This window comes from Echiichthys vipera, assembly GCF_963691815.1.
Source record: "Echiichthys vipera genome assembly, chromosome: 13".
NCBI lineage: Eukaryota > Metazoa > Chordata > Actinopteri > Perciformes > Trachinidae > Echiichthys > Echiichthys vipera.
In genome coordinates, this window is record NC_139838.1 from 28,434,814 (window position 1) to 28,461,065 (window position 26,252).

General features: G+C 48.3%; 1 protein-coding gene across 1 annotated transcript in view; it reads left to right on the plus strand.

Annotated features, from left to right (window-relative positions):
- The window catches only part of col14a1b (collagen, type XIV, alpha 1b), a 172,179-nt gene that overhangs the window by 43,544 nt on the left and 102,383 nt on the right, over window positions 1-26,252 (plus strand). Inside the window, 2 exon segments of the mRNA XM_083925650.1 lie at window positions 24,571-24,729; window positions 25,711-25,830. Coding sequence (XP_083781776.1) covers window positions 24,571-24,729; window positions 25,711-25,830 — 279 coding nt within the window.

Here is a 26,252-nt window from a genome sequence, read left to right on the forward strand (position 1 = left end):
AGGGTGTGAAGCGTACCTGCCAACTCTCCCGATTCACTCGGGGCACTCACGATTTTTAGCCTCATCTCCCGCTCAGTAATTTGCTCGGATGAAAAGATTCAAAAACAGTCGACAAGATGCACAAAAACTCCGAGGTCTACGGAAAGATCTGGAAACAAAGCCACGCATCGCCATGACGTCATCAATGCGTGTGACGTGTTACGGCGTGATGACGTATAGGCAGCAAGAAGCATTCTCCGAGGCCCAGGTAGTGTGAGGACAAACGAGCCTGGAGGGGGGGACAAGGACCCTAAAGCACGGGGCACGGCACGGAGGAACAGTGGGAGGGCGCCCAAAAAAATCTCACAACCCAATGTTGCCGATTAGGTGAAGCTGATTGATGCACGACATTCAAAGGGTTAAAATGCGAGGAAATCCAAACGCGGCCTCCTGAAACAACGGTAAAGACACTTGATATGCAACGATTCACTGTCGGGGACAAACAGCGACTCGATGGGACGTCAGTCTGCAGCGCCACAAATTAAGATGAACGATGAAGCGGTAAATCATGTGTGCGGGGCGCGAGGAGGCCGGAGAGGAGAGGCGACGCTGATTTAGTGAAACGGGAAAGAGAGAGAGGCGGTAACACGGGCGGGGCGGAGGGGAGAAGGGCTTCAGTGCAGCTTAAGCTCCATCACCTTCCCATGGATGCGGTGACAGCCTCGTTTAGGTCTGAGGAATGAAAGGACGCAGCGAGAGAGACGGGACGGGAACAGAGAGGGGGACCGGGGGGGTTAGAGTATAAAGCCAGCTGCATGGAAGCACTGCTGCTCTCTATGGTGTGGTGGATGTAAACACACACACAGATTAGATCATAGCGGATGATCGGCACAGTTGAGAGTAGTGTTTCCATTCACTATACTCAGTGAGGTTCACATCATTTACCACAACTGCACGACGCAGGCACGCGCTACTCCACAGTTGCTCAGGCTTACGCTGCATTTGATGATTTCAGTTGAAAGTTTTACAGGTAACCTCAAAGACATTTCAGTCAAAAGCAACTGGACTTGGTTATTTGTCAGGAAGACGTTTCACCTCTCATCCAAGAGGCTTCATCAGTTCATGTACGCATCTGACCAGGCTGGGACTGGACCAGGACCAGGACCAGGCTGGGACTGGACCCGGACCAGGACCAGGCTGGGACTGGACCAGGACCAGGACCAGGCTGGGACTGGACCAACTAGCTGGTGTGAGATCCAGGTATTTAACCTCTCACAGGCCGATGATGTCACTGGAACCCTTTGGGCTCCAAGTGCCAACGACCGTCGTTAGAGTGGCAGTCGTTGGTGGGAAGTAGGTCTGGACTTCCTTAGTGCTGGTCCTGGTCCTGGTCCTGGTCCAGTCGTTGGTGGAAGTAGGTCTGGACTTGGTTAGTGCTCTATTGAGTCTGAACGACAGTCGTTGGAGTCACAGGAGGACGTTTGTGAACAGTCGTTCTTTGAGGTTGGATCGTTGAATGAAGGGATGAAAGGGCAGCATTGTAAACTGTGGATAAGTGGAGTCTCAGACCTCCTCCTCTGGTTAGCGATGGTTTCTCTACTTTCGCATAGATGGCTTCTTTTCCTCCTCTCTATTCTTCTACAGGTAACGCCACTATATCATGGTTGCAGTTATAATTGATTGATTTATGGCAGAAAAACGTGTTATAAAAACAGAAAGGTCTACAAGAAGGAGTCAGCAGAGAGGTCTCACAGCCGTCAAGGGGAATTTCTTTGAATCGAGTTTAACACACTCAAGTGTCTCTTAACAGAACTTCCCGCCTTATACGGATGTTCGCGTGCTGACGACGCTTACACGCCCTTTATTGACTGCATTTTTCCCGTTCATCAAGTGGGATTCGGGGTTAAACGTGCGCGCTCGTGTGGCAGGTCTGAGCAAAGTTTCATGCACTGGATGATTCGTAGCTCACATGAATATATGAGAACCAAAGCTTTGTGTTCATCACAGAATTTGGGTTAGTTTCACAACATTTAATGTCCTCAAGTGCTTTTTAACTTCAATTTCAAAATGGCGACTGAGCATCCTGGTGCTCCTGTGTCCTCGTGTTCCTTGTTTTCTCATCCTACTTTGTTTGTTTGTTCCTGCCGGCCTTTTAAAGCCGTACATTAAATCAGTAAAAGCATGTTTTTCCCTCCTCCCTCTGCATCACGGGGATATTACCCAGAGTATCTGTCAGCGGTTTTAATTGTTTTCTCCTTCCCTCGTTGTTTGTTTGCGTGCTGTAAGAATCTGGTCCACGTGGCGTTCCCTCAGGGTTTCCAGACACTTCCTCTCTCGCTCTTTTCCTCTCAAACTGTCACTTTCCTTCTTACTCATTCCCTTCCCTCTTCTTCTTCCTGTCACATGCTTCCTCATTTCTTCTTCTCTCCCTTTTTTCCTATCGTCTTTCTTCATCATCATTATCTCAGTCCGACTCCCCGGCTTCACATTCAGCTGTTCTGTTTTTCTTGTACGTTTGGTTTTATTTTAGTTATTTGATGCAATAAAAACGTGTGAAATGTTGACTCTGGATTGGTCGGGCAGGACTTCGTTATCGCTGATCACTACGGCGTGGACTCAAAATGGCGGCGCCCGTATCTGGTCACATTTGTACAGTGGGAGGAAGTGCAGCCATGTTGTCCATCTTTGCTCCGTTCACTCTGCAGGTCTTAATGCACTATTCCCATAAGTCCACATAACGTCTTTAAATGTGGCCTGGTATGAACAGAGAGTCGCTAACAGCGGGATGTGGCTAACAGTGAGTAGCTCGGGGCAGCACGGTGAAGGCATTCAAAGGTCTTTTTTAACCACTAATGCTGCTGAAATTAACAGCAAACCTCTGCAGCAGCATGAGAAGAGTCCCTACACACAAAACAAAGCACCAATGGGCTCCTTCCTTTGGGATTGACTTTGGTAATCCACTGTAATGGACTTTACTATGAGAGGAGCTGGTACAGGGGCCAGTAGGTAAGTCTTTAAAACACTCTTTTAATAAACTCTGGCTTCACTAACTACGTTGTTGCTGCTTTGTTGTGTGTGTAGGGACTCTTCTCATGCTGCTGCAGAGGTTTGCTGTTATTTTCAGCAGCATTAGTGGTTAAAAAAGACCTTTGAATGCCTTCACCGTGCTACCCCGAGCTAATCACTGTTAGCCACGTCCGGCTGTTAGCGACTCTCCTGGATTTCTCCATTTATAGTTGTTACAGAAAAAAACTTGATGTCATATTTGATGAATGCAAGTGCAAAAAAAGACCATAGGATGATTTTACGCCAGAATTAGACTTTAACACGTGCGTGAATGAGTGCAGAATTTGATCCCCGTGAGTGTGTTTCCAGGGATTCACAGGTTCGGTGTTGTCTTCACTCACGGCTGTTTCCTCGGATCACACACAACCAAGCCCCATCAGAGCTTTGCGGGTTGTTGTTTTTTTTAAATCAGGCTGTCATCTCTCTGCTCCGGAGACAGAAACATGGTGTGAGTGAGTGTGATGCAGCTGTAAAGGTTACTGAGAGTCGGTGAGTAATAAACGTATCGCCTCAGGCAGCTGAGCGAGATCTCGTGGATCGAAACGTTACCTTGAAAAGAGAAACAGAGACATAAACTATAAATGAGTATTTCTGCACTAGACGGGTTTCACGGACCTCACACCTGCCCCAGGCACCACAGACGACCACGTCCACGCATTCTGGCTCGGCCCACTCGTCGGACAGTTTTGGTCGGGGGTCATGAGAAACCCCCCTTTCTCTCCCTCCATCGCTCTTTTAGGCGATCTCTCTCCTCTCACTGCACTCACTTTGGTCAGGACAGATCAAAACTCTCCGCCCAGCATCGGCTGATAGTTGTTACATAAAGAAAAGTGTCTTGACGGCTCATTTGATGTCTGTAAGTGCTGAAAAAAAGACAATGGGATGATTTTCACACTTTAAGGCCAGAAAAAGTGAAGGTGTTTATTCTTCCTCTCCTCACACTTCCTGTCCGCCTGTCTCTGTCTCACGTTCACTCACACATACAGATATACATGCAAGTGTCTCTGAAGTTCTCAGTTTAGTTCTCTCTGTTGCTGCTGAGTGTGTGTGTGTGTGTGTGTGTGTCTTAGTGTGTGTGTGTGTGCAGACCTGTGGGACTTCCTGTGGGTTTAGTTCCTTTTCTCTCAGTCCTGTGTGAGCTCTCATTAGAGAACATCAAAACCTTTTTTCCTTTTCCCTCTCCGTCTCTTTCTCTGTCTTTCACACACACACACACACACACACACACACACACACACACACACACACACACACACACACACACACACTGAGTGCCTCTTCACAGCTCTGTGTAGAGAGGAGTGTGTACCTGTGAATATAATGTCAACAAGAGCTTGCAGCAGCGTGACAGGTGCGTCGACACTTGTGCGACCCGCACAACACAGCGGGGCGGGTTTAACATCACCGGAAGGCAAAGTTACATCATCACCACTGTGTGTGAACACCACTGTACTGAATCTGCAGACGGAGGGCCTGAATGAGCTCCTGAGGTTCAGCTGAGAACGGCCGTCAAAGTTAAATTAAATGCTGCACAGAGAACTTTGATAGCGTCCGTTTCCTCTGTTAAATGTCGGGACCCAGCTGCGTGAGTTTGGACGGAGAACCGGAGCAGCGGGGGCGGTGCTGCAGTCGCTCTACCGCACCGTTGTGACGAAAAGAGAGCTGAGGAAGGCAAAGCTCTGGATCTACCCTCAGTCTTGGTTCCTACCCTCACCTGTGGTCATGAAAGCTGGGTCAGGACCCAAAGAACCAGGTCCAGGTCCAAGCGTGTGAAATGTGTTTCCTCAGGAGGGGGTCTGGAGTCTCCCTTAGAGAGAGGGGGAGAAGTTCAGCATCCGTGAGGAACTCGGAGTAGAGCCGCTGCTCCTTTGCGTTGAAAGGAGCCAGTTGAGGTGGTTCAGGATCCTCTGGTAAGGATGAACCCTGGGCGCCTCCCTAGGGAGGTGTTCCAGGCACGTCCAGCTGGGAGGAGGCCTCGGGGAAGACCCAGGACCAGGTGGAGAGATTAGATCTCCACACTGGCCTGGGAACGCCTCAGGATCCCCCAGTTAGAGCTGGTTAATGTGGCCCGGGAAAGGGAAGTTTGGGGTCCCCTGCTAAAGCTGCTGCCCCTGAGACCCGACCCCGGATAAGAGGCTGAAGATGAGAGGAGATAAATAATAGCAGGAGCAGTGATGAAGTGAGTAGTACAGTAGTAACTGCAGCAGTAGCCGTGGTAATAATAGCAGTTTTTTAAGTTGGAATGAAAATAGACCTTTTCTATGTGTATTGTGCAGCGATACGACTCTGCAAAGGTGCTCAGAAGGTGCTTCATTAATCAGATAACTTTATTAAGTCATACATTATTCATGAATCAGGGAAACGATAACAACGGTCCGGCGCTGCATGCCTGTCAGCTCTGGGTCTTTATAGTCCTGCAGGTGATCAGCGTAACTGAGAGGGAAACGCCTACCGGACCTGGACAAACAAACACCAAGGGGAGACACATGCAGGGAGAAACAGAAAGAGGGAGACAAACTCACACGAAAGGGAGAGAGGAGGGACTGACAGAACCGACTCCTGACATCATCGTTTTAACTGTGCTCATGCTTTCATGCGTCCTTTACGTTGAGATGGACGTTGAGCAAACGTCCTCTAGGGGCGTCGCTCAGATTCATTATGAGAACAACAAACATGGCGACGACGTAGGAGACAACGATCCTTTTGCTTTGGTCTCAGACGGAGGTTCTCTGATTCGACTCATGTATTGATTTGCTTTGGTTGGAATGATTTGCTGTGTGTGCGTTGGAAAGTATTCACGAATGTTATCTTGTCTGAAACAGTTTGGCAGGTGGTGATTCATCCGTCACAGAGCGATATCATGAGCATTTATTGCCGAGCTTGTAGAGCGAGTGTCTGATACTGTGTGTATGTTTGTAGACAAGTAAAACAAATGTTTGCAGCTCCAACGACGAGCCTCTGAGAGGAAGTTTCCTTTGTCAAATACAGCCCGTCTGCACGTCTGCCGACATTACAAAGTATTTCCATCACTTACGGCTTTGTCACAGAATTGGATAATGGATGTGAAGCCTGTTGTGCGTCTTTGATTAGTTCTTGGGAGGGTCTTGTCGAGTCACAAGTCTCATGTTACTCTAAATAATTAGTTAGCCGTCGTGTTTGTGGTTTGGTCTTTGTTGTTCTGCACTCATCTCTGTGGTATTTCTGCACAGCAGCGCTCCAGTCAATCACTCAACACTGTCACGCAAACAGCTGGCAGGAGTGTGATGCACTTCCTGTGAGTTCCTGTTGGGGAAACGCTTTTTCTTCTCTTGGCATGTGATGATTGTAGTGAAAGTGCATAATGCAAGTTGCTGAGACAAGTGTATTATAGTGGATGGCTTTATGGCACAGCATGTAAAGAGGGCACTGATCTACCAGACCTGAACAGTAACCTGTGTTTAGCAGTGGTGATTGCCCTAACCGTGCATTCACACCAAAAGCGATGGAGCCGATCAAAGCGCCAAGCTGCCGTTAAAAATCAATGTGAATGAAGCGATGACACACGATGTCGCTTCGGGCGACGGGTTCTGAGCGATAAGAGCGATGCGATGAAGCGTCCATCTTGTCTCAAAGGGTATAATTTACATAGAAATAAACAAACACATTCATGATGTAGGCCGGAAAAATAAGCTTCCCCTCCTAGAAAGACCAGCAGCCGCCACCGGTGTTTAGGGATGTTGGTATCAACCCATTTGGCAAAAGCTGTGGTTACATAAAGCCACAGTTTCATAACTGTAAAAATTGTAGAAGCTATGACGTCCTGATTCCTGCGTTGTTGCCCAGTGAAAAACAATTTTATGAGTCATGTTGTTTGTTTTGTGTGGGAACGAGTCGTAGTTCCACTCACCTGGAGTGTTGAGAGGAAGAGCTGTAAAAATGTCAGAGGGAATTTAAATATTTTCGTCAAAAAAGCTCCTTAAAGGTTCAGCGATGAGCATGTGTGTGTGTCCAAAATGAGCAGGGAGTTGTTGTAGGAGATGGATCTCCAGTTCTCAAAACATGGCGTCTAAAAGTGAGTGAAAGGGTCCAACACTGTGAATCTGTTCCAACATGTTGGAGACAATCATCCGGTCCTTTACGTTACTAATCTGGACCAAACCGGTTTAAACTGGGCTGGAGGACCAAAGCAGTTTAAACTGGGCTGAAGGACCAAACCGGTTTAAACTGGGCTGGAGGACCAAAGCAGTTTAAACTGGGCTGGAGGACCAAACCAGTTTAAACTGGGCTGAAGGACCAAACCAGCTTAAACTGGGCTGGAGGACCAAACCAGTTTAAACTGGGTGAAGGACCAAAACAGTTTAAACTGGACTGGAGGACCAAACCAGTTTAAACTGGGCTGGAGGACCAAACCAGTTTAAACTGGGCTGGAGGACCAAACCGGTTTAAACTGGGCTGGAGGACCAAACCGGTTTAAACTGGGCTGAAGGACCAAACCGGTTTAAACTGGGCTGAAGGACCAAACCGGTTTAAACTGGGCTGAAGGACCAAACCGGTTTAAACTGGGCTGAAGGACCAAACCGGTTTAAACTGGGCTGGAGGACCAAACCAGTTTAAACTGGTGCTGGAGGACCAAACCAGTTTAAACTGGTGCTGGAGGACCAAACCAGTTTAAACTGGGCTAGAGGACCAAACCAGTTTAAACTGGGCTGAAGGACCAAACCAGTTTATACTGGGCTGGAGGACCAAACCAGTTTGAACTGGGCTGGAGGACCAAAACAGTTTAAACTGGGCTGGAGGACCAAAACAGTTTAAACTGGGTTGGAGGAGTTCACGTCTTCCTCTGCTGGGGACATGTAGCACTGGATGTAACCCCGGTTCTATGAGGACGTGTTCAACCTGACTTTTAATAGAAAGTAGACGGACATGATTGATTTGTAGGACCAAGACGATGCTTGTGTGTCTTATTCCTTCCATCGTGTCCAATAATGACTTCGCTGATTGATAATTATAAAAACCCGTTAACCCGTGATATTCCCTCTCATGATAATCATGATCTCATATCCTCACGTCTCTTCCTGCGGCGTGTAATCACCTGCGTTTTACATATTTTCCCTGCTGGCTGAGAGACAATTTCCCCAGCAGTGTGTGCTCTGATGAAACAGCAGTGAAAGTCACATTTCCATCTCTAGACGTGTCAGAGTCACTGCTCGTCTGCTCGGCGGTAACCCCGCTGCTCGAACGCCATCCTCCCACCTCGGTGCTTCATGGGAGCTGTCAGATTTCCCCCGTGTCGTACTGAGCTGTTCTCCTGTGTCATTATGGAGTCATTAAGAGCGTTCTCATGTCACAAAACCACAGAAAAAACGAGTCTCATTGTCATTACAACAGGAAGATTCATGGTTTCATTACGACTCGGTGTGACTCCTGATTACAGTTGGACCGCCCAGCTGTGTGTGATCACAGTCAACATTTATATTTATTTAGTTATATTTCATGGCAAAGTGTGCTGACAAAGAGGCTAACTAAGGGCACACTCACACTGTCCTTCCACACCGTGCCCCGGGCTTTAGGGTCTTTGTTCCCCCCTCCAGGCCCGTTTGTACTCACACTACCTGGGCCTCGGAGAATGCTTCTTGCTGCCTATACGTCATCAAGCAGTAACATGTCACACGCATTGATGACGTCATGGCGATGCGTGGCTTTGTTTCCAGATCTTTCCGTAGACCTCTGAGTTTTTGTGCGTCTTGTCGACTGTTTTTGAATCTTTTCATCGACCAAATCTGCAGTAAACACTCCACCTCCGCATCACACCAACGTGAACCTTTCACCGCCATTGTTTGAAATGTCCGCGCATGGTCCCTCCTTCTTTTTTCTATGTCCCAACAGGCGCACACAAATTACGTCAGAAGCAATTCAATTCAATTCAAAAAACTTTATTTGTCCCCGGGGGGCAATTCAGAACCGCCGTAGGCCTCGTGCTCGTACACGTGCTCCTTTGCGTTGAAAGGAGCCAGTTGAGGTGGTTCAGGATCATCTGGTAAGGATGAACCCTGGGCGCCTCCCTAGGGAGGTGTTCCAGGCACGTCCAGCTGGGAGGAGGCCTCAGGGAAGACCCAGGACCAGGTGGAGAGATTAGATCTCCACACTGGCCTGGGAACGCCTCAGGATCCCCCAGTTAGAGCTGGTTAATGTGGCCTGGGAAAGGGAAGTTTGGGGTCCCCTGCTAAAGCTGCTGCCCCCGAGACCCGACCCCGGATAAGAGGCTGAAGATGAGATGAGATGTAACTACAGCAGCAGACCGGGGTAAAGTTAGTTTGGAGTAGGATATTCGGATAGGCTGGGACCTGGGTGGGTCCGTCAAATATTATACTTTAAACTAACTTCACCCCGGTCTGCAGCAGCAGGTGATGTTCCCGCTGTGTCATCTTTGGAGTGTGGCCGCTCACACATCTCTGTGGCAGAGAAGGACTTTCTGCTCAAGTTGAGTCTCAAGTCTTTGGGGGGTTGAGTCTAAGTCAAGTCTCAAGTCTTTGGGGGGTTGAGTCTAAGTCGAGTCTCAAGTCTTTGGGGGGTTGAGTCCAAGTCGAGTCTCAAGTCTTTGGGGGGTTGAGTCCAAGTCGAGTCTCAAGTCTTTGGGGGGTTGAGTCCAAGTCGAGTCTCAAGTCTTTGGGGGGTTGAGTCCAAGTCGAGTCTCAAGTCTTTGGGGGGTTGAGTCCAAGTCGAGTCTCAAGTCTTTGGGGGGTTGAGTCCAAGTCGAGTCTCAAGTCTTTGGAGGGTTGAGTCTAAGTCGAGTCTCAAGTCTTTGGGGGGTTGAGTCTAAGTCAAGTCTCAAGTGTTTGGGGGGTTGAGTCCAAGTCGAGTCTCAAGTGTTTGGGGGGTTGAGTCCAAGTCGAGTCTCAAGTCTTTGGGGGGTTGAGTCCAAGTCGAGTCTCAAGTATTTGGGGGGTTGAGTCCAAGTCGAGTCTCAAGTCTTTGGGGTGTTGAGTCCAAGTCAAGTCTCAAGTCTTTGGGGGGTTGAGTCCAAGTCGAGTCTCAAGTCTTTGGGGGGTTGAGTCCAAGTCGAGTCTCAAGTGTTTGGGGGGTTGAGTCCAAGTCGAGTCTCAAGTCTTTGGGGGGTTGAGTCCAAGTCGAGTCTCAATTCTTTGGAGGGTTGAGTCTAAGTTGAGTCTCAAGTCTTTGGGGGGTTGAGTCCAAGTCGAGTCTCAAGTCTTTGGGGGGTTGAGTCCAAGTCGAGTCTCAAGTCTTTGGGGGGTTGAGTCCAAGTTGAGTCTCAAGTCTTTGGGGGGTTGAGTCCAAGTCGAGTCTCAAGTCTTTGGGGGGTTGAGTCTAAGTCGAGTCTCAAGTCTTTGGGGGGTTGAGTCCAAGTCGAGTCTCAAGTCTTATTTGTGTGCGAATTAAGTGCGACTTGAGTCCGAGTCTCAAACTCGAGTCCCCATCTCTGAGTATTTGCAATATAAAGTTTGTGCAGATTACATATAAACATCTAAGCTCAGAGATGCTGTTGCATACAAACACCTTGAGGCATTATGAAGCAGTTTCTCATGTATTCTGGGTAAATGGCGACTCTTTCTAAAGAAGTTCTCTGGACTCCAGGAGTCCATTTGCACCTTCCTGAAAAGTCAAAGGGACACGTGATCTGATGTTGCATTTGATGCGTAGGCTGGGAAATTGCGTCCTCGATCAAAATGACATTAAATTAGGGTGTAGTTACCCTTTTGCTCCCTTTACACATTCAGATCTTCTCGCCTCTCAGACATTCATACGCACATTATTTACTGCCGTGTCGGATTCAACAACCTGAAGCCTGAAAGCCGACTTCTTCAATCACAGTCCCCGGGCTGAGACTTACGGCGCTAATAGCACCTGTAAATGGGAAGGAGCCGCAGTAAAGATGCCACAGCAGCAGAGTCGGAGCACAGACGGTTGAAACTTTAAGTTTGCCTCGGAGACATTTGAGAAATGTTTACAGCTTAATGAAGACAAATCTGCAGCAGTCCTTCGGCTCTAATCGTTCCATAAATTAGATTTCAAAGGAATTTGGCACCGTCCTTTAGAGACTCGACAGTCATCTGTGATGCTGACCAGAAACACTCTGAAGCCGTTTGTTCCTTACTCTTAAGACAAGGCTGAAATGAGCTATGATTCACAAGCTTCCCCGTCCTTGCTGAGATTTATTTTGACACTGATGAGCTGCATTAATCGACTGTAACCGAGGCTCGTCCGCGCAGATCTTTCCCTGCATGTGGCAGTGAAACAGCTGCAGATGCAAAAGTTAGAGGATTCATTTGTATCCCCGTGGAGATTTCTGTGTGGAAAACATTCATCTGGCCTGATGCTGTTGACTCTTCAAAGGAACTACTTTTAGATTTGTAGATTTGCATTTCCTCCTGCAAGCTGTGCACGTGGCGGTGGATTTACTACTGTACCTGTAACCTTTGCTTTCCCAGGGACGCCTTTTGTGCTGAGCGTGCTTGTTTACAGCATCACCTGTTTCACATTTATAGTTGCACATCCTCACACCTGCGAGCAGCGCGAGAACACTCAGTCCCTGGGAAACCTTCATTGGTGTAATTTGGAGCCGCATGCCTTGCTCAAAAGCTCCAGAGTGACGGCTCATAAAGAGAGTGTGTGCTGGTAATTCTCACGTTTTCAAGGAACCAAAACTCACGCCGTCAAGTTAGGAACGCGCTTTCACAAATCTGCCAACAGCGGAAATTCTTCTATTGAGAATGAGCAGACACGTGACAATTTGGGAGGGGTCTGAGCCCGTCCGCCATGTTGGAAAGCTACTGGTTTCCAGGGCAACACTGCACCAGAGAGTTTGAATCACACTTGAAGCACATAGAGAAGAAATCACTGCGTTTAAACTGAGATGTGACGGGACAGTTGTGAACATGGAGAAGAATAAGGCAAAAGAAAAAGGTCCTTACAGGGACAAACTTACAACCAGTGCCGAGCAGAGGTTTTTAGAATAAGGCAAAAGAAAAAGGTCCTTACAGGAGCAAAAGCTGTACGAGCACTATCTCGCCCGTTGTCCGTCAAGTGAAACGCTGCACTGAAGATTCAGACACAATTCAAAACAGTTGCAAGGTGCATGAGTTCTGGCTCTGCCAACAAAACAAAGAAGGCGTTTGCGGGTCCCTGCCAAAATGGCGAATACCATGATAACGGGGACGGGGCGCTGTGTCGTGGCGACACATTCTCATTCTCAATAGAGTGAACTGTTGTGAGTAGTCCAGGTTTGTTGTGTTTTTTACCTGATCAACCTCAATTCTGACTGTTAATGACACTAATAGGGACCCCAGGAAGAATAGTCGTCATCATGGTGACAACTAATGGGGATCCAATAGACAATAAACAATAATAAGACCTGGGGTCCAAGCGTCTGAAATGTGTTTCCTCAGGAGGGGGTCTGGAGTCTCCCTTAGAGAGAGGGGGAGAAGTTCAGCATCCGTGAGGAACTCGGAGTAGAGCCGCTGCTCCTTTGCGTTGAAAGGAGCCAGCTGAGGTGGTTCAGGATCATCTGGTAAGGATGAACCCTGGGCGCCTCCCTAGGGAGGTGTTCCAGGCACGTCCAGCTGGGAGGAGGCCTCGGGGAAGACCCAGGACCAGGTGGAGAGATTAGATCTCCACACTGGCCTAGGAACGCCTCAGGATCCCCCAGTAAGAGCTGGTTAATGTGGTGGAAAGGGAAGTTTGGGGTCCCCTGCTAAAGCTGCTGCCCCTGTGACCCGACCCCGGATAAGAGGCTGAAGATGAGATGAGATGAGATGAGAAGACAGTGGAGTTCACTATCTTTATCATCAAGTGGCCTGAAGTCAGTAACATTCCTTATAGATCTAAGGTGTTAACCCTGATATGTGCAGAGCACCCTGTTCTACATGCAGGTTAAAACAAACACTTTGAAGAATGTGCGCTGGTGTTTGACTTTGGTTCTTTAAGATGTGATGTGACCGGAATGACAGGAGGTCGTGAGATTAGAGATGTCATCCAGGGCTCAGGCAAATATGCAGCTGCATCCAGACCAGCGTGCTGCTCTTTCATGTTTGGGGGAGAGAAATTAGGTGGCGGCTGTCCTCTTTCTCGTTATACCTGAGTCTAGAAAGCCCTGGATTTGCCATGAAAGCAGTCACAAGAGCCTCAATTTGCTCTTGTTTGTCTCTGAGATGCAAATTAAAACAATGCAAAGTTGCAAAGCACAAACCTTGAATATTTTCAACCTTCATATGATAAAATTAAATAAACAGAACAGTGTTTTTGAACCTCATCCAAAGATAATACATGAAAATATTTAGATCCAACATAAAGTACAAGTTTGAAGCTGGGGGGACTGTGGCTTAGTGGAAGAGTGGGTCGTCCTACATTCGAGAGATTGGCGGTTTGATCCCCACCTTCCCTGGTCTACATGTGGAAGTGTCCTTGGGCAAGAAACTGAACCCCGAATTGCTCCCCGTGCTGCGCATGGGTGTGTGAATGTGGTGTGAATGGTTAGATTAGATGGTCTGTAGATGTTCACCGCCATCAGTGTGAATGTCTGCGTGAACGGGTGAATGTGACAAACACTGTGAAAGCACCTTGAGTAGTCAGAAGACTAGAAAGGCGCTTTATAAGTACAAGTCCAGGCTCTTGTTTTTCACTTGAGCGTTTTCTTTTCATGCTACTTTTTGCTTCTACTCCACCACAGGTCAGTGGAGATATTCGACCTTTTACTCCTCGACATTTTGGCTTCACACTGATGTTCACTCGCTGCAGTAAACACACGCTTCACAGTGACAGTTAGAAACTAATACTTCTCTGTCCGTTCACCGTTGAACTGACGGTTTTCTGTGTCGACCTTTAGTTTTTTCATAGAAAGACACAATGTGGTGGTGATTTAAGCGTGGATTTAACAACAAACAACAACAGGCGCAGAGAAGAGCGATGCAGAAGCGCACGGAGAAGAGCGTAGGGGGATCGCTGCGGCCGGGCGCCGACAGGAAGTGCATGAGCAAGTCTCCTAGCGTGCCGGTGTTTGACGCGCTGAGACAGTCGAGCTGAGATGTGAGAGAGGACAGCGGTTAACATCGAACACTACGGCCGGGAAAAGACTTTTTTCCCATTCATACCCTACACCTCTAGTTAGCATGTCCATTAGCATGTTGCTAAATAATAGCTGAATCAATTTCATTATCTACTGAGTAATGATGGGCATCTCAAGCAAAATAATATACATTTACTGGGAAAATCCGACCATTCAGAACTGAACGTGCCTCTTACGTTTAACTGTGGCGATGAAAAACTGTGAAAATCCCGACCCTTTAGTGCAGATATCAAACCGCTCTTGGGATAAACATGTTGACGTCTGTACCTGTGCAACCTCCACATGGACGACGACGTGGAATCCACACGAGCTGGATACGAAATGTGTTTCACTCCGTCGCGGTGCGGTGGAGTCAGAGGCTGCCGACTCTTTGACCTCATGTCGTGTAAATTAGCCGAGAGTAGATGAATCTATCGCACGGAGCCCTGAGGTGCGAGAGCTCACCTCTGACACGCCTGGTATTGGCCTTGCAGTTGCATCTCCTCCTCTGTCGCCTCAAGCTGTTAGCTTAGCCCTGACCTCGCTTTGACCGCCGGCCGTTAGGCGGAGCGGAGACGTCGGAGATGTGTTGTTTGAGTCTTTGTAACCTTAGTGTGTTGGAAAGTGAATTGTTTGGTAGCTTGCCTTGTTAAGTCTCTACAAAACTGAGGTGAAACATGATTCTCTGCAACTTTTGTTTGCACATTTAAGAAGTGGAGCACAGAGTTTTATGATATGAATAATCTGACATTCAGTTTTATGCAATCAGAAATATACATAAATACATTCATGGGCTGTTGTGTTGTTTCTCTCCAGTGGTTTACAGCTCTCCTGCAAAAACAGACACATCTGCCAAGCTCGTGTTTCATTTGCTCTGGCAGGTACGTCGGACCCCCCTCACATTCAAACACGTTTACAACATCTTGAGATCTCTGACGGACCAATCACAACCATTTATCTCATTAGGGGCGAGTTTAAGACAATGACTAACAGCGAGCATCAGTGTCCAGGCTCATGAAAACGAGTTGTAAGGTCACGTTTTGTTGCTCTGATTGCTTGTAGGTCTATCAGATTGTGTTGAGAGGCATCGTTGATAACACCCCTTATAAATCAAAAATGAACTAACAGACTAAGGGCGCACTCACACTGTCCTTCCGCACCGCGCCAAAGCCGGTTTTTCAGCTAAAGCCTAGTGCGTTTGACCAGTGTGAGTGCAACCGCTCCACGCATAACTGCGGTCCATGGCCCGCCTGAGAGAGGTGGGCTTTTTTAGAGCGCGTTTGCACGTGTACGAGCATGAGCACGAGGCCTACGACGGTTCTGAGGTCATTTCCTGTGCACCTGTTGGGCCGTAGAAAAAAGAAGGAGGGACCATGCGCGGACATTTCAAACAATGGCGGTGAAAGGTTCACGTTGGTGTGATGCGGAGGTGGAGTGTTTACTGCAGATTTGGTCGATGAAAAGATTCAAAAACAGTCGACAAGACGCACAAAAACTCCGAGGTCTACGGAAAGATCTGGAAAAAAAGCCACGCATCGCCATGACGTCATCAATGCGTGTGACGTGTTACGGCGTGATGACGTATGGACAAGCAAGAAGCATTTTCCGAGGCCCAGGTAGTGTGAGTACAAACGGGCCTGGAGGGGGGGACAAGGACCCTAAAGCCCGGGGCGCGGTGCAGAAGGACAGTGTGAGTGCGCCCTAATACGCACTTGCGATTAGTTCACGGCTATAAGTAGAGACTTGATGAACAGATGTGTTCAGCGTCAGTACCTCTCTTTAAACATTGACCAAAGGAGGTAGTTGAACCCCTAACCTTGTCAGAGTCAGGACCTTGCTCTATATATATGGGCCTGTGTAAACCTGCAGGCCCCGCTTGAAATCATGAATATGTATGAGTATGTCAGTCTACAGAAAACCCTCATTATAATATTGTTTACACTCAGCCCACTCGGGTCACATCCTGTTTGATGGTCTTGACCCTTGCTGTCTGGGGAGGTGCCGCAGCCCTGCACCATTTTGACTTTTCCACCTGTGAAGAAACACTTTGCCCGAGGGGCCTCTCTGCTAATAGCTATGTGGTTTAAGAATCTGTCAACAGACCTTTGTTTCCTAAGTTTCCGTTCCCTCCCTCCCTTTCTCCCTCTCTCTTTCTGTTCCCTCCTGGTCTTCCTCCCTTCTGTTTCAGGAAGACTTCGTCCCCCTCCAAAGAGAAATTTGTACCAGTTTAGCAAACGGATGTGGTAGACCAATAAAGTCTGTATGGCTTAGGCGCTTCGGTCCTTTGCCCTAGTTCGTCACAGCTTTGAACATCGATCCAAGCGGGCTCACGTCGGGACATTTCAGATCATATCAAGGAAGTTTCTTATCACAGGAGAGAACACAGCCGCCTGCAGCAATACGCAGGTTTCCAATGTGTGACAAAGCATGCAGATAGTTCCCTGCTCTCCCCACAAAGCAAGAGATAAGACACACCTTTATTGATCCCAGTTGGGGAAAATCAGTTGTTGCAGCAGTAACAACAGAGATAAATACAGACACCTCCAGAAAGTAGCATGAATAAATGATACTAGGTACAAGAAGCCTGTGAATGTTCTCATTTGTCCAGGTCGTCGTTATCCTCAAAGCAATTTCAGTCAAAAGAAACTTAATTGGTTCTTTGTCAGGAAGACGTTTCAGCCTCTCATCCAAGAGGCTTCATCAGTTCATGTACGCATCTGACCAGGCTGGGACTGGACCAGGGCCAGGCTGGGACTGGACCAGGACCAGGACCAGGCTGGGACTGGTCCAACTAACTGGTGTGGAGATCCAGGTATTTAACCTCTCACAAGGCCGATGATGTCACTGGGACCCTTTGTGCTCCAAGTGCCAACGACCGTCGTTAGAGTGACAGTCGATGGTGGAAGTTGGTTTGGACTTCGTTAGTGCCGGTCCTGGTCCTGGTCCTGGTCCAGTCATTGGTGAAAGTAGGTCTGGACTTGGTTAGTGCTCTATTGAGTCTTAACGACAGTCGTTGGAGTCACAGGAGGAAATTTGTGAGCAGTTGTTCCTTGAAGTTAGATTATTGAATCTCCTGGAAAGGGAGGAAAGGTGCGTCTCAGACCTCCTCCTCTGTTTAGCGGTCGTTTCTCTACTTTTGCATAGATACTAGGTACATGAACTACAGTAGGAATAGGATAAGAAAATAGAAACTATGCTGTTTTCTCATATACTGATGCATTCTCATTTTCTGGAAATACTCTGTTATGTTCAGGCGAGGGTTGGCGCTTGCGTAGATCGCGCAGGAGACAGGACAGGACGCAGATTGCTCCACAGTCACACAGCCGGTTTATAATTTGATCATAAACAGTATATATATACACATATCAAGCACATTGATTAAGGGTTGAATATGGAGAACGAGCAGAACACCGCCATCTAGTGTCTCGAGGTCATAGTCACAACAACAAAAAATAACTCCAGCAGTCGGGTTGCCAGGTTGGTCAGACCCGGCCCAGCAGCTCCAGGAGACCGGAGTCTGTTTGAGCCTGTTTGAACCCGTCCCCTCCAGAAAATCACAGCATCAAAACAAGGATTAGAGGAGTTTGACTGACAGTTAGCGTTAGCCGCGTTAGCGTTAGCCGTTCCAGCAAGCCTATAGTGACTCTGGTTGTTGCCCGTCTCCGCTCACTGAGCTGCTGGGACAAAGAAGCAGCTGCAGGATTGGCTAACTCCATTTCACCCAGTGCCAGCCTACAGTAGCTGCACCCAACAACAGACAACCCTGGCAACCAGCAACGGCCAACGCTATTGGCTGCTGCCTTGGAAACAGAACGGGACAGAAAGTCACTGTCACAAAATGACGCCACTGTGTTAAAAAAAAAAATCCCCTAAACGATATTTTTTTAACTTGAAATTTTATGACTTCTCCTCGATCGGCACCAACAGTAGAAAAAGTGAAATGTTGCTTTTATTCACATTTCCATGTGAGCTGAACAAAAAAAGGTCCAAAGGTCGTCCTGGGGTCAAAATGACCCGTGAGGCACAAAGAGTTGAACTCAAGGTCACAGAGTTATTTACAAACCACTGAATGTTTCAATGTTTGAGTTGTTTTAATCAGTCGCAGACGTAACAAGACAGATCATGGGGTCTTCTCACGGACGGCTGTGCCTTTGATCAGTCTCAGATCAATGAGTAGCAGACGTGAACGAGACAGTAGCAGACGTAAACAACACACAGGTGTTAACGCAGACTGCAGAGATTATAAAGGTGCTGCAGACGACAGGGCCCTGAACTCTGTCTGTGCTGAAGCCGTGAGTGTGCGTTACAACGCTGAAGAGGCTCCAGAGCGAGACGACTGTGATTCAGAAGAGGAAGTGGAGGATGCATCAGAAGAAGAAGATGGGGAGGACCCAGAGCATGATGAATCATCTTCAGAAGAAGAAGAAAACCCTAAAGCTGGAAGAGAGACTTGGCAGGATAACACGGTCCTCAGCAGCGTGTGACCAACACGGCAGGCACGCAGAACAAAACGTCATAAAGATGATCAAGGTGGTTCAGGATCATCTGGTAAGGATGAACCCTGGGCGCCTCCCTAGGGAGGTGTTCCAGGCACGTCCAGCTGGGAGGAGGCCTCGGGGAAGACCCAGGACCAGGTGGAGAGATTAGATCTCCACACTGGCCTGGGAACGCCTCAGGATCCCCCAGTTAGAGCTGGTTAATGTGGCCCGGGAAAGGGAAGTTTGGGGTCCCCTGCTGGAGCTGCTGCGCCCGAGACCCGACCCCGGATAAGAGGCTGAAGATGAGATGAGATTGAATCCTTAACACAAATCCTGAAACTGTTTAGAGCTGAAGACGTGTGTGAAGCTTCCACGTTTTACTGGAAATTCACTCAAAACCTTTTAATTAAATCCCTTCGAAGTCTTCCCTGTTTACGAAAGTCTGGCACACAACAGCAAGGCGATAATTCTAGTTATTAGTCTTTTTATTCGTCTTCTTGCTCATTATCCTGTTTACTTGCATCTCCTTTTATACTCTTGTGTACTTTCTGTCTGGGCAGCCGTGAAAATAGAGACATGCATTGCGATTACGGCCTGAGTAAGCAATAAAACCCAACACTGATGATGATAATAAAACAACAAACTAATCAGGACGGAAAACTCACAGGGAAAAAAGGAGTAAAAGAGAAACAAACGCCGAGGGGCAGATTATTAAATCACGCCGAATGAAACGGACCATTGGTATTCACAGCAGACTCACTCGTGTAGTTGCACCTTTTAATATGCACCTGTCACCGCGTCCTCCATCACTTCTTCTTCTTCTCTCTCTCTCTCTCTCTCTCTCTCTCTCTCTCTCTCTCTCTCTCTGTGCCGTTTCCTTTTTCACCATCTGTCCAGGTGCGAGCGTTTCCCCAGACGTGCTATTAAAAGGAGGCTGGTCCTCTTTCACTTGGGTTTCTAAAGCACTGCTTTGCCCTTCATGTCCACTTCCTTCACCGACTGAGAAACATCTTCTCTGTCCTTAAACCCGTCTAAAGTCTTCCTCGTGATTCAGGACTCTACAATAATGACATGGATACAGAGAGGAGTTGACAACCTGCAGACACTTTGCAGTCTGCGCTCGTTGGAATCGGAGAAATGTGTCGTTTTATTCAAGGTTAGGGCGCCCTCCCACTGTGCCTCCGTCCCGTGCCCCGCGCTTTAGGGTCCTTGTCCCCCCTCCAGGCCCGTTTGTACTCACACTACCTGGGCCTCGGAGAATGCTTCTTGCTGCCTATACGTCATCACGCCGTAACACGTCACAGGCATTGATGACGTCATGGCGATGCGTGGCTTTGTTTCCAGATCTTTCCGTAGACCTCGGAGTTTTTGTGCGTCTTGTCGACTGTTTTTGAATCTTTTTATCGACCAAATCTGCAGTAAACACTCCACCTCCGCATCACACCAACGTGAACCTTTCACCACCATTGTTTTAAATGTCCGCGCATGGTCCCTCCTTCTTTTCTCTATGTCCCAACAGGCGCACAGGAAATGACCTCAGAACCGCCGTAGGCCTCGTGCTCATACACGTGCGCACACTCGTGCTCGTACATGTGCAAACGTGCTTTACTATAGCCCACCTCTCCCAAACGGGCCGTGGACGGCAAGCGTGCCGCTCCTAGACGTGGTACGGTTGCACTCACACTGGTCAAAGGAACCAGACTTTAGCTGTGAAACGTGCTGGGGCACGTCAGGAGGCACAGTGGGAGGGATTTGGTTGAATTTGGTGATGAAGGGTTTCTGATGATGCATGAAGACGGATGACTGAAGTTACTTAAAGAGGGACAAGTCCCATACATGTGGTGGAGTGAAGCAGCTGCGTTTTTATAGTTTTCAGCCACATTTTGACCATAAACTGCTTAGATCTTGGTGGAGTCTAAGCGGCTGTTGAGGGTCGCTCAGATGAAAACGCATCCACGTCTAGGTGTGTGTGTGTGTGTGTGTGTGGGGGGGGGTTAAAATTAGGTTTATGAGACATCTCTGGATCTTTCTCTTCAGTTCCAAAACAGCATGGAAAACATTCAGTCAGTGTATTTTCTCTAAAACAAGGCAAAAGCCAGAAAGTTGAGTCCAAATCTGGAGCGAGGCCAAAGACGCCAGTCAAGGGATTGGGTTGAATTTGGTGATGAAGGGTTTCTGATGATGCATGAAGACGGATGACTGAAGTTACTTAAAGAGGGACAAGTCCAGGAAGAAGAAGAAGAGTTATTACTTTATTTATTCCGCAAGGGGAAATTCAAGGTTTTCACTCTGTTATTATTCAGGTTACACACACACACACACACACACACACACACACACACACACACACACACACACACACACACACACACACACACACACACACACACACACACACACACACACACACACACACACACACACACACACACATTCACAAACAGGACCTATATCATGCAATTAATGGAGAGATGTCAGAGCGATGGGGCTGCCAATGGATCGGCGCCCCGAGCCGTTGGGGGTTCAGTGCCTTGCTCAACAGCAGCTCGGCAGTGCCCAGGAGATGAACTGGCGACCCTCCGGTTCCCAGCCGAGTCACCTATGGACTGAGCTACTGCCGCCCAATTAGATCTGGGTGGAGTCTAAGCGGGTGTTGAGGGTAGCTCAGATGAAAACGCATCTACGTCTGGGTGTGTGTGTGTCTGTGTGTGTGTGTGTGGGGGGGGGGGGGATGTTTTAAAATCAGGTTTATGAGACATCTCGGGATCTTTCTCTTCAGTTCCAAAACAGCATTGAAAACCTTCAGCCAGTGTAGTTTCTCTAAAACAACGCTGCGGTAAAGTTGTAATATTCTGAGTTTGTGGCTGTTTGATAGTCCCGCATCATGACCAGCACTGCAAGACCAGAGAGCGCGTCTGCGTTTGACTTTTTCAGGACCGTGTTTTCTATCTCTCCAGAATAAAAGTGCACCAACAGCTTTGTGTAAATTACAAAGCAGTGAAGCCAACAGACGACCCAAACTCAAGACTCTTCCCGCAGCTGTCTGCAAAAGTGACACTTTTACTGCTTTAAATTGCTGCTCTCTTCTTCACGGGGAACAATGGCTCGTGTTTGCTATTGTGGTTTTAAACACGTCTCAGTGGGAGGGACAGAAAACACACACAAGCGCAGGAGCACTCTCACACACCGACGCACTTCTGCGCACAAATACGTTTTACTTTGAGGTGTTCTGGTGTCGTCGAGGCGCGGGGCGACCTGCAGCGACGTCCCGGGAATCAGCTTATATTTCTGTCACCGCACAACCAACCGGTAATCAACACCCGGCTCCAGGCTCATTCTTTCCACAGCAGTGAGAGTAATTGCGAGTCTTGTGTGTGTGTCTGTGCTTTCATCTGCCCACTGGAGCCGCGTCGGAGAGCGGCACCGAGGCTCCTCCGGTAGACCGAGGAGGAGGTTTAAATTCCACTGACACTGTAGAGACTTGTAAGGAGCGATACACTACTTAGTTCACGTCAACGGTGAATGAAACGACTGCTGAAGAATGCCCACGCCACCCCTTCAAACACACACACACACCACCCTCTCCGCCTCCTGAGATGGGAAAAACATGCTGCGACCTGAATGAAATATTCTCCTCTCATACATCTGGGGGATTAGAAGTGGTGTGCCAACGGGCGCAGATATACGGTGTAGCTCTCACACGCGCGGGCCGCGGCAGCACCGGGCCGAGTGTGTGTCCGTGTGTGTGTCAGCGTCACACTGAAGCTTAATGCAGATCAGCGGCTCGTGTTTCAACCTACAAGTCAAGGAGATGTCCGTTTTTGCTTAATCTAGTGTGAAGTTTAACTATCAGGGTTTTGTCTTTCATAATCATCACTGCAGTGTGTGTGTGTGCGTGCGTGTGTGTGTGTGTGTGTGTGTTTTCTTAAGCTTTATAGTTAAGGAAAGGTTGCTGGACATGTCGGGCTTTCACACAGCACCAACTCACTTCATTGTGTGTGTGTGTGTGTGTGTGTGTGTGTGTGTGTGTGTGTGTGTGTGTGTGTGTGCGTGTGCGTGTGCGTATGTGTGTGTGTGTGTGTGTGTGTTAAAACTTCAAATACAACTATGAACCTGAAATGAGCGTAATATGAGACCTTTAATGTTGAGTTTGTTGCACAACACCACATTGGTAGTAGACGAAAACAAGATCAGGAACCACCGGCCCCTCTCTCTCTCTCTCTCTCTCTCTCTCTCTCTCTCTCTCTCTCTCTCTCTCTCTCTCTCTCTCTCTCTCTCTCTCTCCTCTCTCTCTCTCTCTCTCTATTACCAGATCATACATCTGCAGCTTATAGGTGACGAAACGCTCTGGCTTGTTTGTTCGTTTCACGATCGTCTTGTCCGGAGCTAAGCTGACGGCGGCTTTATCGCAGCACTGTAGCCTAGGTCGAGCAGGCCGGTCCAGTATTAAAGTGTAAGTCTGGCGTTAATGGACCCCGGGGCCTTTTTGTGGCATGAATATTGACTTGGCCTATAGTCCAGCAGTGGGGTTGCCAGGTTGGTCAGACCCGGCCCAGTAGCTCCAGGAGACCAGAGTCTGTTTGAGCCTGTTTGAACCCGTCCCCTCCAGAAAATCACAGCATCAAAACAAGGATTAGAGGAGTTTGACTGACAGTTAGCGTTAGCCGTTAGCTATTCCAGCTAAGTTTAGATGAAAGTGATGTTAGCATCAAGGAGCAGCGTAGTCATGTGGGCGTGCGTTTGAATGGCGTTCCTCTCCTTTCTCTCAGTCCATGGAGTGAATGCTCGGCCTATAGTGACTCTGGTTGTTGCCCGTCTCCGCTCACTCAGCTGCTGGGACAAAGAACGCCCCCTTCACTGGGGCTCCGCAGCAGCTGCAGGATTGGCGAACTCCATTTCACCCAGTGCCAGCCTACAGTAGCTGCACCCAACAACAGACAACCCTGGCAACCAGCAACACTATTGGCTGCTACCACGGAAACTCAACGGGACAGGAAGTCATTGTCAAACCCCTCAAACATTTAAAAAAATATAGCTTTTAATAAAGATTCTACATATTCAGACTTTGACGTTTCATTGCTTTTCCGGCCAAAACACCCAGAAGTTTCCGGAGCTCTCTCGGGATAATTGGCTGATAGAAATATGGTTGTCGCCCCGCTTTGATCGGCCTTTGGCTCGCCGTGAGCCGGACTGGCTTTTGTAAATGAACTTCTGTTTCCTCATTAGAGCGCGGTCTGTTTTATCACCCGGTAAACTATTGAGACAAACAACAGCGGGCTGTTATTTTTCACCTGCTCAAACTAAGCACCGCGCTCCTCCAGGGTTTAATTATGCTGCGTTGAACTGAATTAGAATTAATGAAACACTTTGTTATACTCTGGGACACGAGCTGCACATCAAACTGTCCTACTTTCACCACTGCACATGCATCGTGTGTGTATGTGTGTGTGTGTGTGTGTGTGTGTGTGTGCGCTTTAGGCTGCTGTGTACATGTGCACCCCGGCTTTTTCACCTCAATACAGAATCATGTCATTTAAACCATTTCCCCTGGGATTATTAAAGTATTTTCGTTCCCGCGCACGTGTGTGTGCGTGTGCACGTGCGTGTGCGTGTGCGTGTGTGTGTGTGTGTGTGTGTGCTTATGGCTATGTATGTGCGTGAGTGTGTAAGTCTTTGTGTTTCTCTGTGTGTGTATTTGTGGAGGTTTGGGTTTTCATGGTGTTTCTTTGTTGTTTTTATTGTGTGTGTGTGTGTGTGTGTGTGTGTGTGTGTGTGTGCTGTAGGCTGCTGTGTACAGGTGCAACCTGTTTACTCTGGTTCACACTTTGCATTATGGCGTTTCACCTCCATACAGAATCATGTCATTTAAACCATTTCCCCCCCTGGGATTATTAAAGTATTTTCGTTCCCGCGCACCAAAAAACTATCACCACCAGGGCGGGAAGCTCCCCGCGTTGACCCTTTTGTCTACTAAACCTGTGTTTTCATTATCTTTCTGTTCCTCTTTAGCTGAAGATGAGTTCATGTGCAAGACGTCGGCCATATCCGACATCGTCATCCTGGTGGACGGCTCCTGGAGCATCGGACGCATCAACTTCAGGCTGGTCCGGACGTTCCTGGAAAACCTGGTCAAGGCCTTCAATGTGGAATTTGGCCAGACCCGGATTGGTGAGGAACATTTGATTTCTGGGTTTCATGTGTTCCCTTGTAAAGGGTTCATTTAAAGCTTATTGTCGAACCACAGTTTTAACCGTAGACTGTAAATAAAGACGGACGGATCAACAGACTCTGCGAGACAGCAGTGCACCTATGCATGGATAGATTACTGAGTGGGCCGACCAGGCACAAGCCTAGGGGCCCATAAGGTTCAGGGGCCCTGACTCATAAAATGTTGCTGAAAAAAACCCACAAAATGATCACAAATAGATGCTAAATGACCACAAGTGTACACAAAAGGACCCGAAATGACCACAAAGAGACAAATCATGACTAAAGGGAGGCAGAACGACCAAGAAGAGTTGTTAAATGACTGAAAATAGACCCAAAATGACGACATAAAGACAAAAAAAGGACGACAAGGACATGCGTCTCCGACAATGGAGAGCACTCCCACTGTCCTTCCGCACCGGGCCACAACAGGAATTTCGGGTAGAGCCTAGTGCGTTTGAAACAAAGCCACGCATCGCCATGACGTCATCAACGCGTGTGACGTGTTACGGCGTGATGACGTATAGGCAGCAAGAAGCATTCTCCGAGGCCCAGGTAGTGTGAGTACAAACGGGCCTGGAGGGGGGGACAAGGACCCTAAAGCACGGGGCACGGGACGGAGGAACAGTGGGAGTGCGCCTTTTACTTGACTTTCAAGGGGGGCGGGAGGTGCTGTTGAGGGGGCGGGACGGGCCCCCTAACATAATGGTAGGGGAAACACTGACTATACAGGACTCTTTGAATGTGGGTGTCTTCTTCCTGTGCAGACGGAGTGGGGGGTCTCTAACATGTCTGTGCCCAGGGGCCCTTTGGCTCAGAAGACCTCCATGCATGTGTTTATCTTTGTACAGTGGGAGGAAGTGGAGACACGTCGTCCATCTTTGTTTTAAATCAGGCTGCGGAGCTTTAGGGTGACGTTGACGGTGTGTGTGGTGTGTGCAGGTCTGGCTCAGTACAGCGGGGACCCGAGGATCGAGTGGCATCTCAACACTCACACCACCAAACAGGCCGTGATGGAGGCTGTGAAGAACCTGCCGTACAAAGGAGGGAACACACTGACAGGTACGGCGAACGGCCCCGAGCCTCCGCACTCATCACAGTTTGACCCGTTCTTTCAGATCCACTTCCTCTTTGGTTCATTTGAGCCGAGCGTTGAAATGTTTGTGACCTCGCTGAGACGAGGGGACGGAGTCAGAGGGTCGACCAACATTCAGCTTGTGTATACTTGGGATTTGGTTTCACTTCCCTGTCTCTGTGTCAATAAACACGTACGTAATTACTGTTTACATATGGATAGCTTCAGTTGTTCCTCTCACCAGGCACGCCGTTGGGTGGGGCTGTACAGTTGAACAGGCTGTACAGTTGGTCCCTCCCCCTCTCATCGGGGGCGGGACCAACGACACTGTCCTGTCTTTTAAAATATGCAAGAAAAGAGAAAAAGACGGGGTAAAGCTAAAGCGTGTGTGCCCCGTCTCTTTAGATCG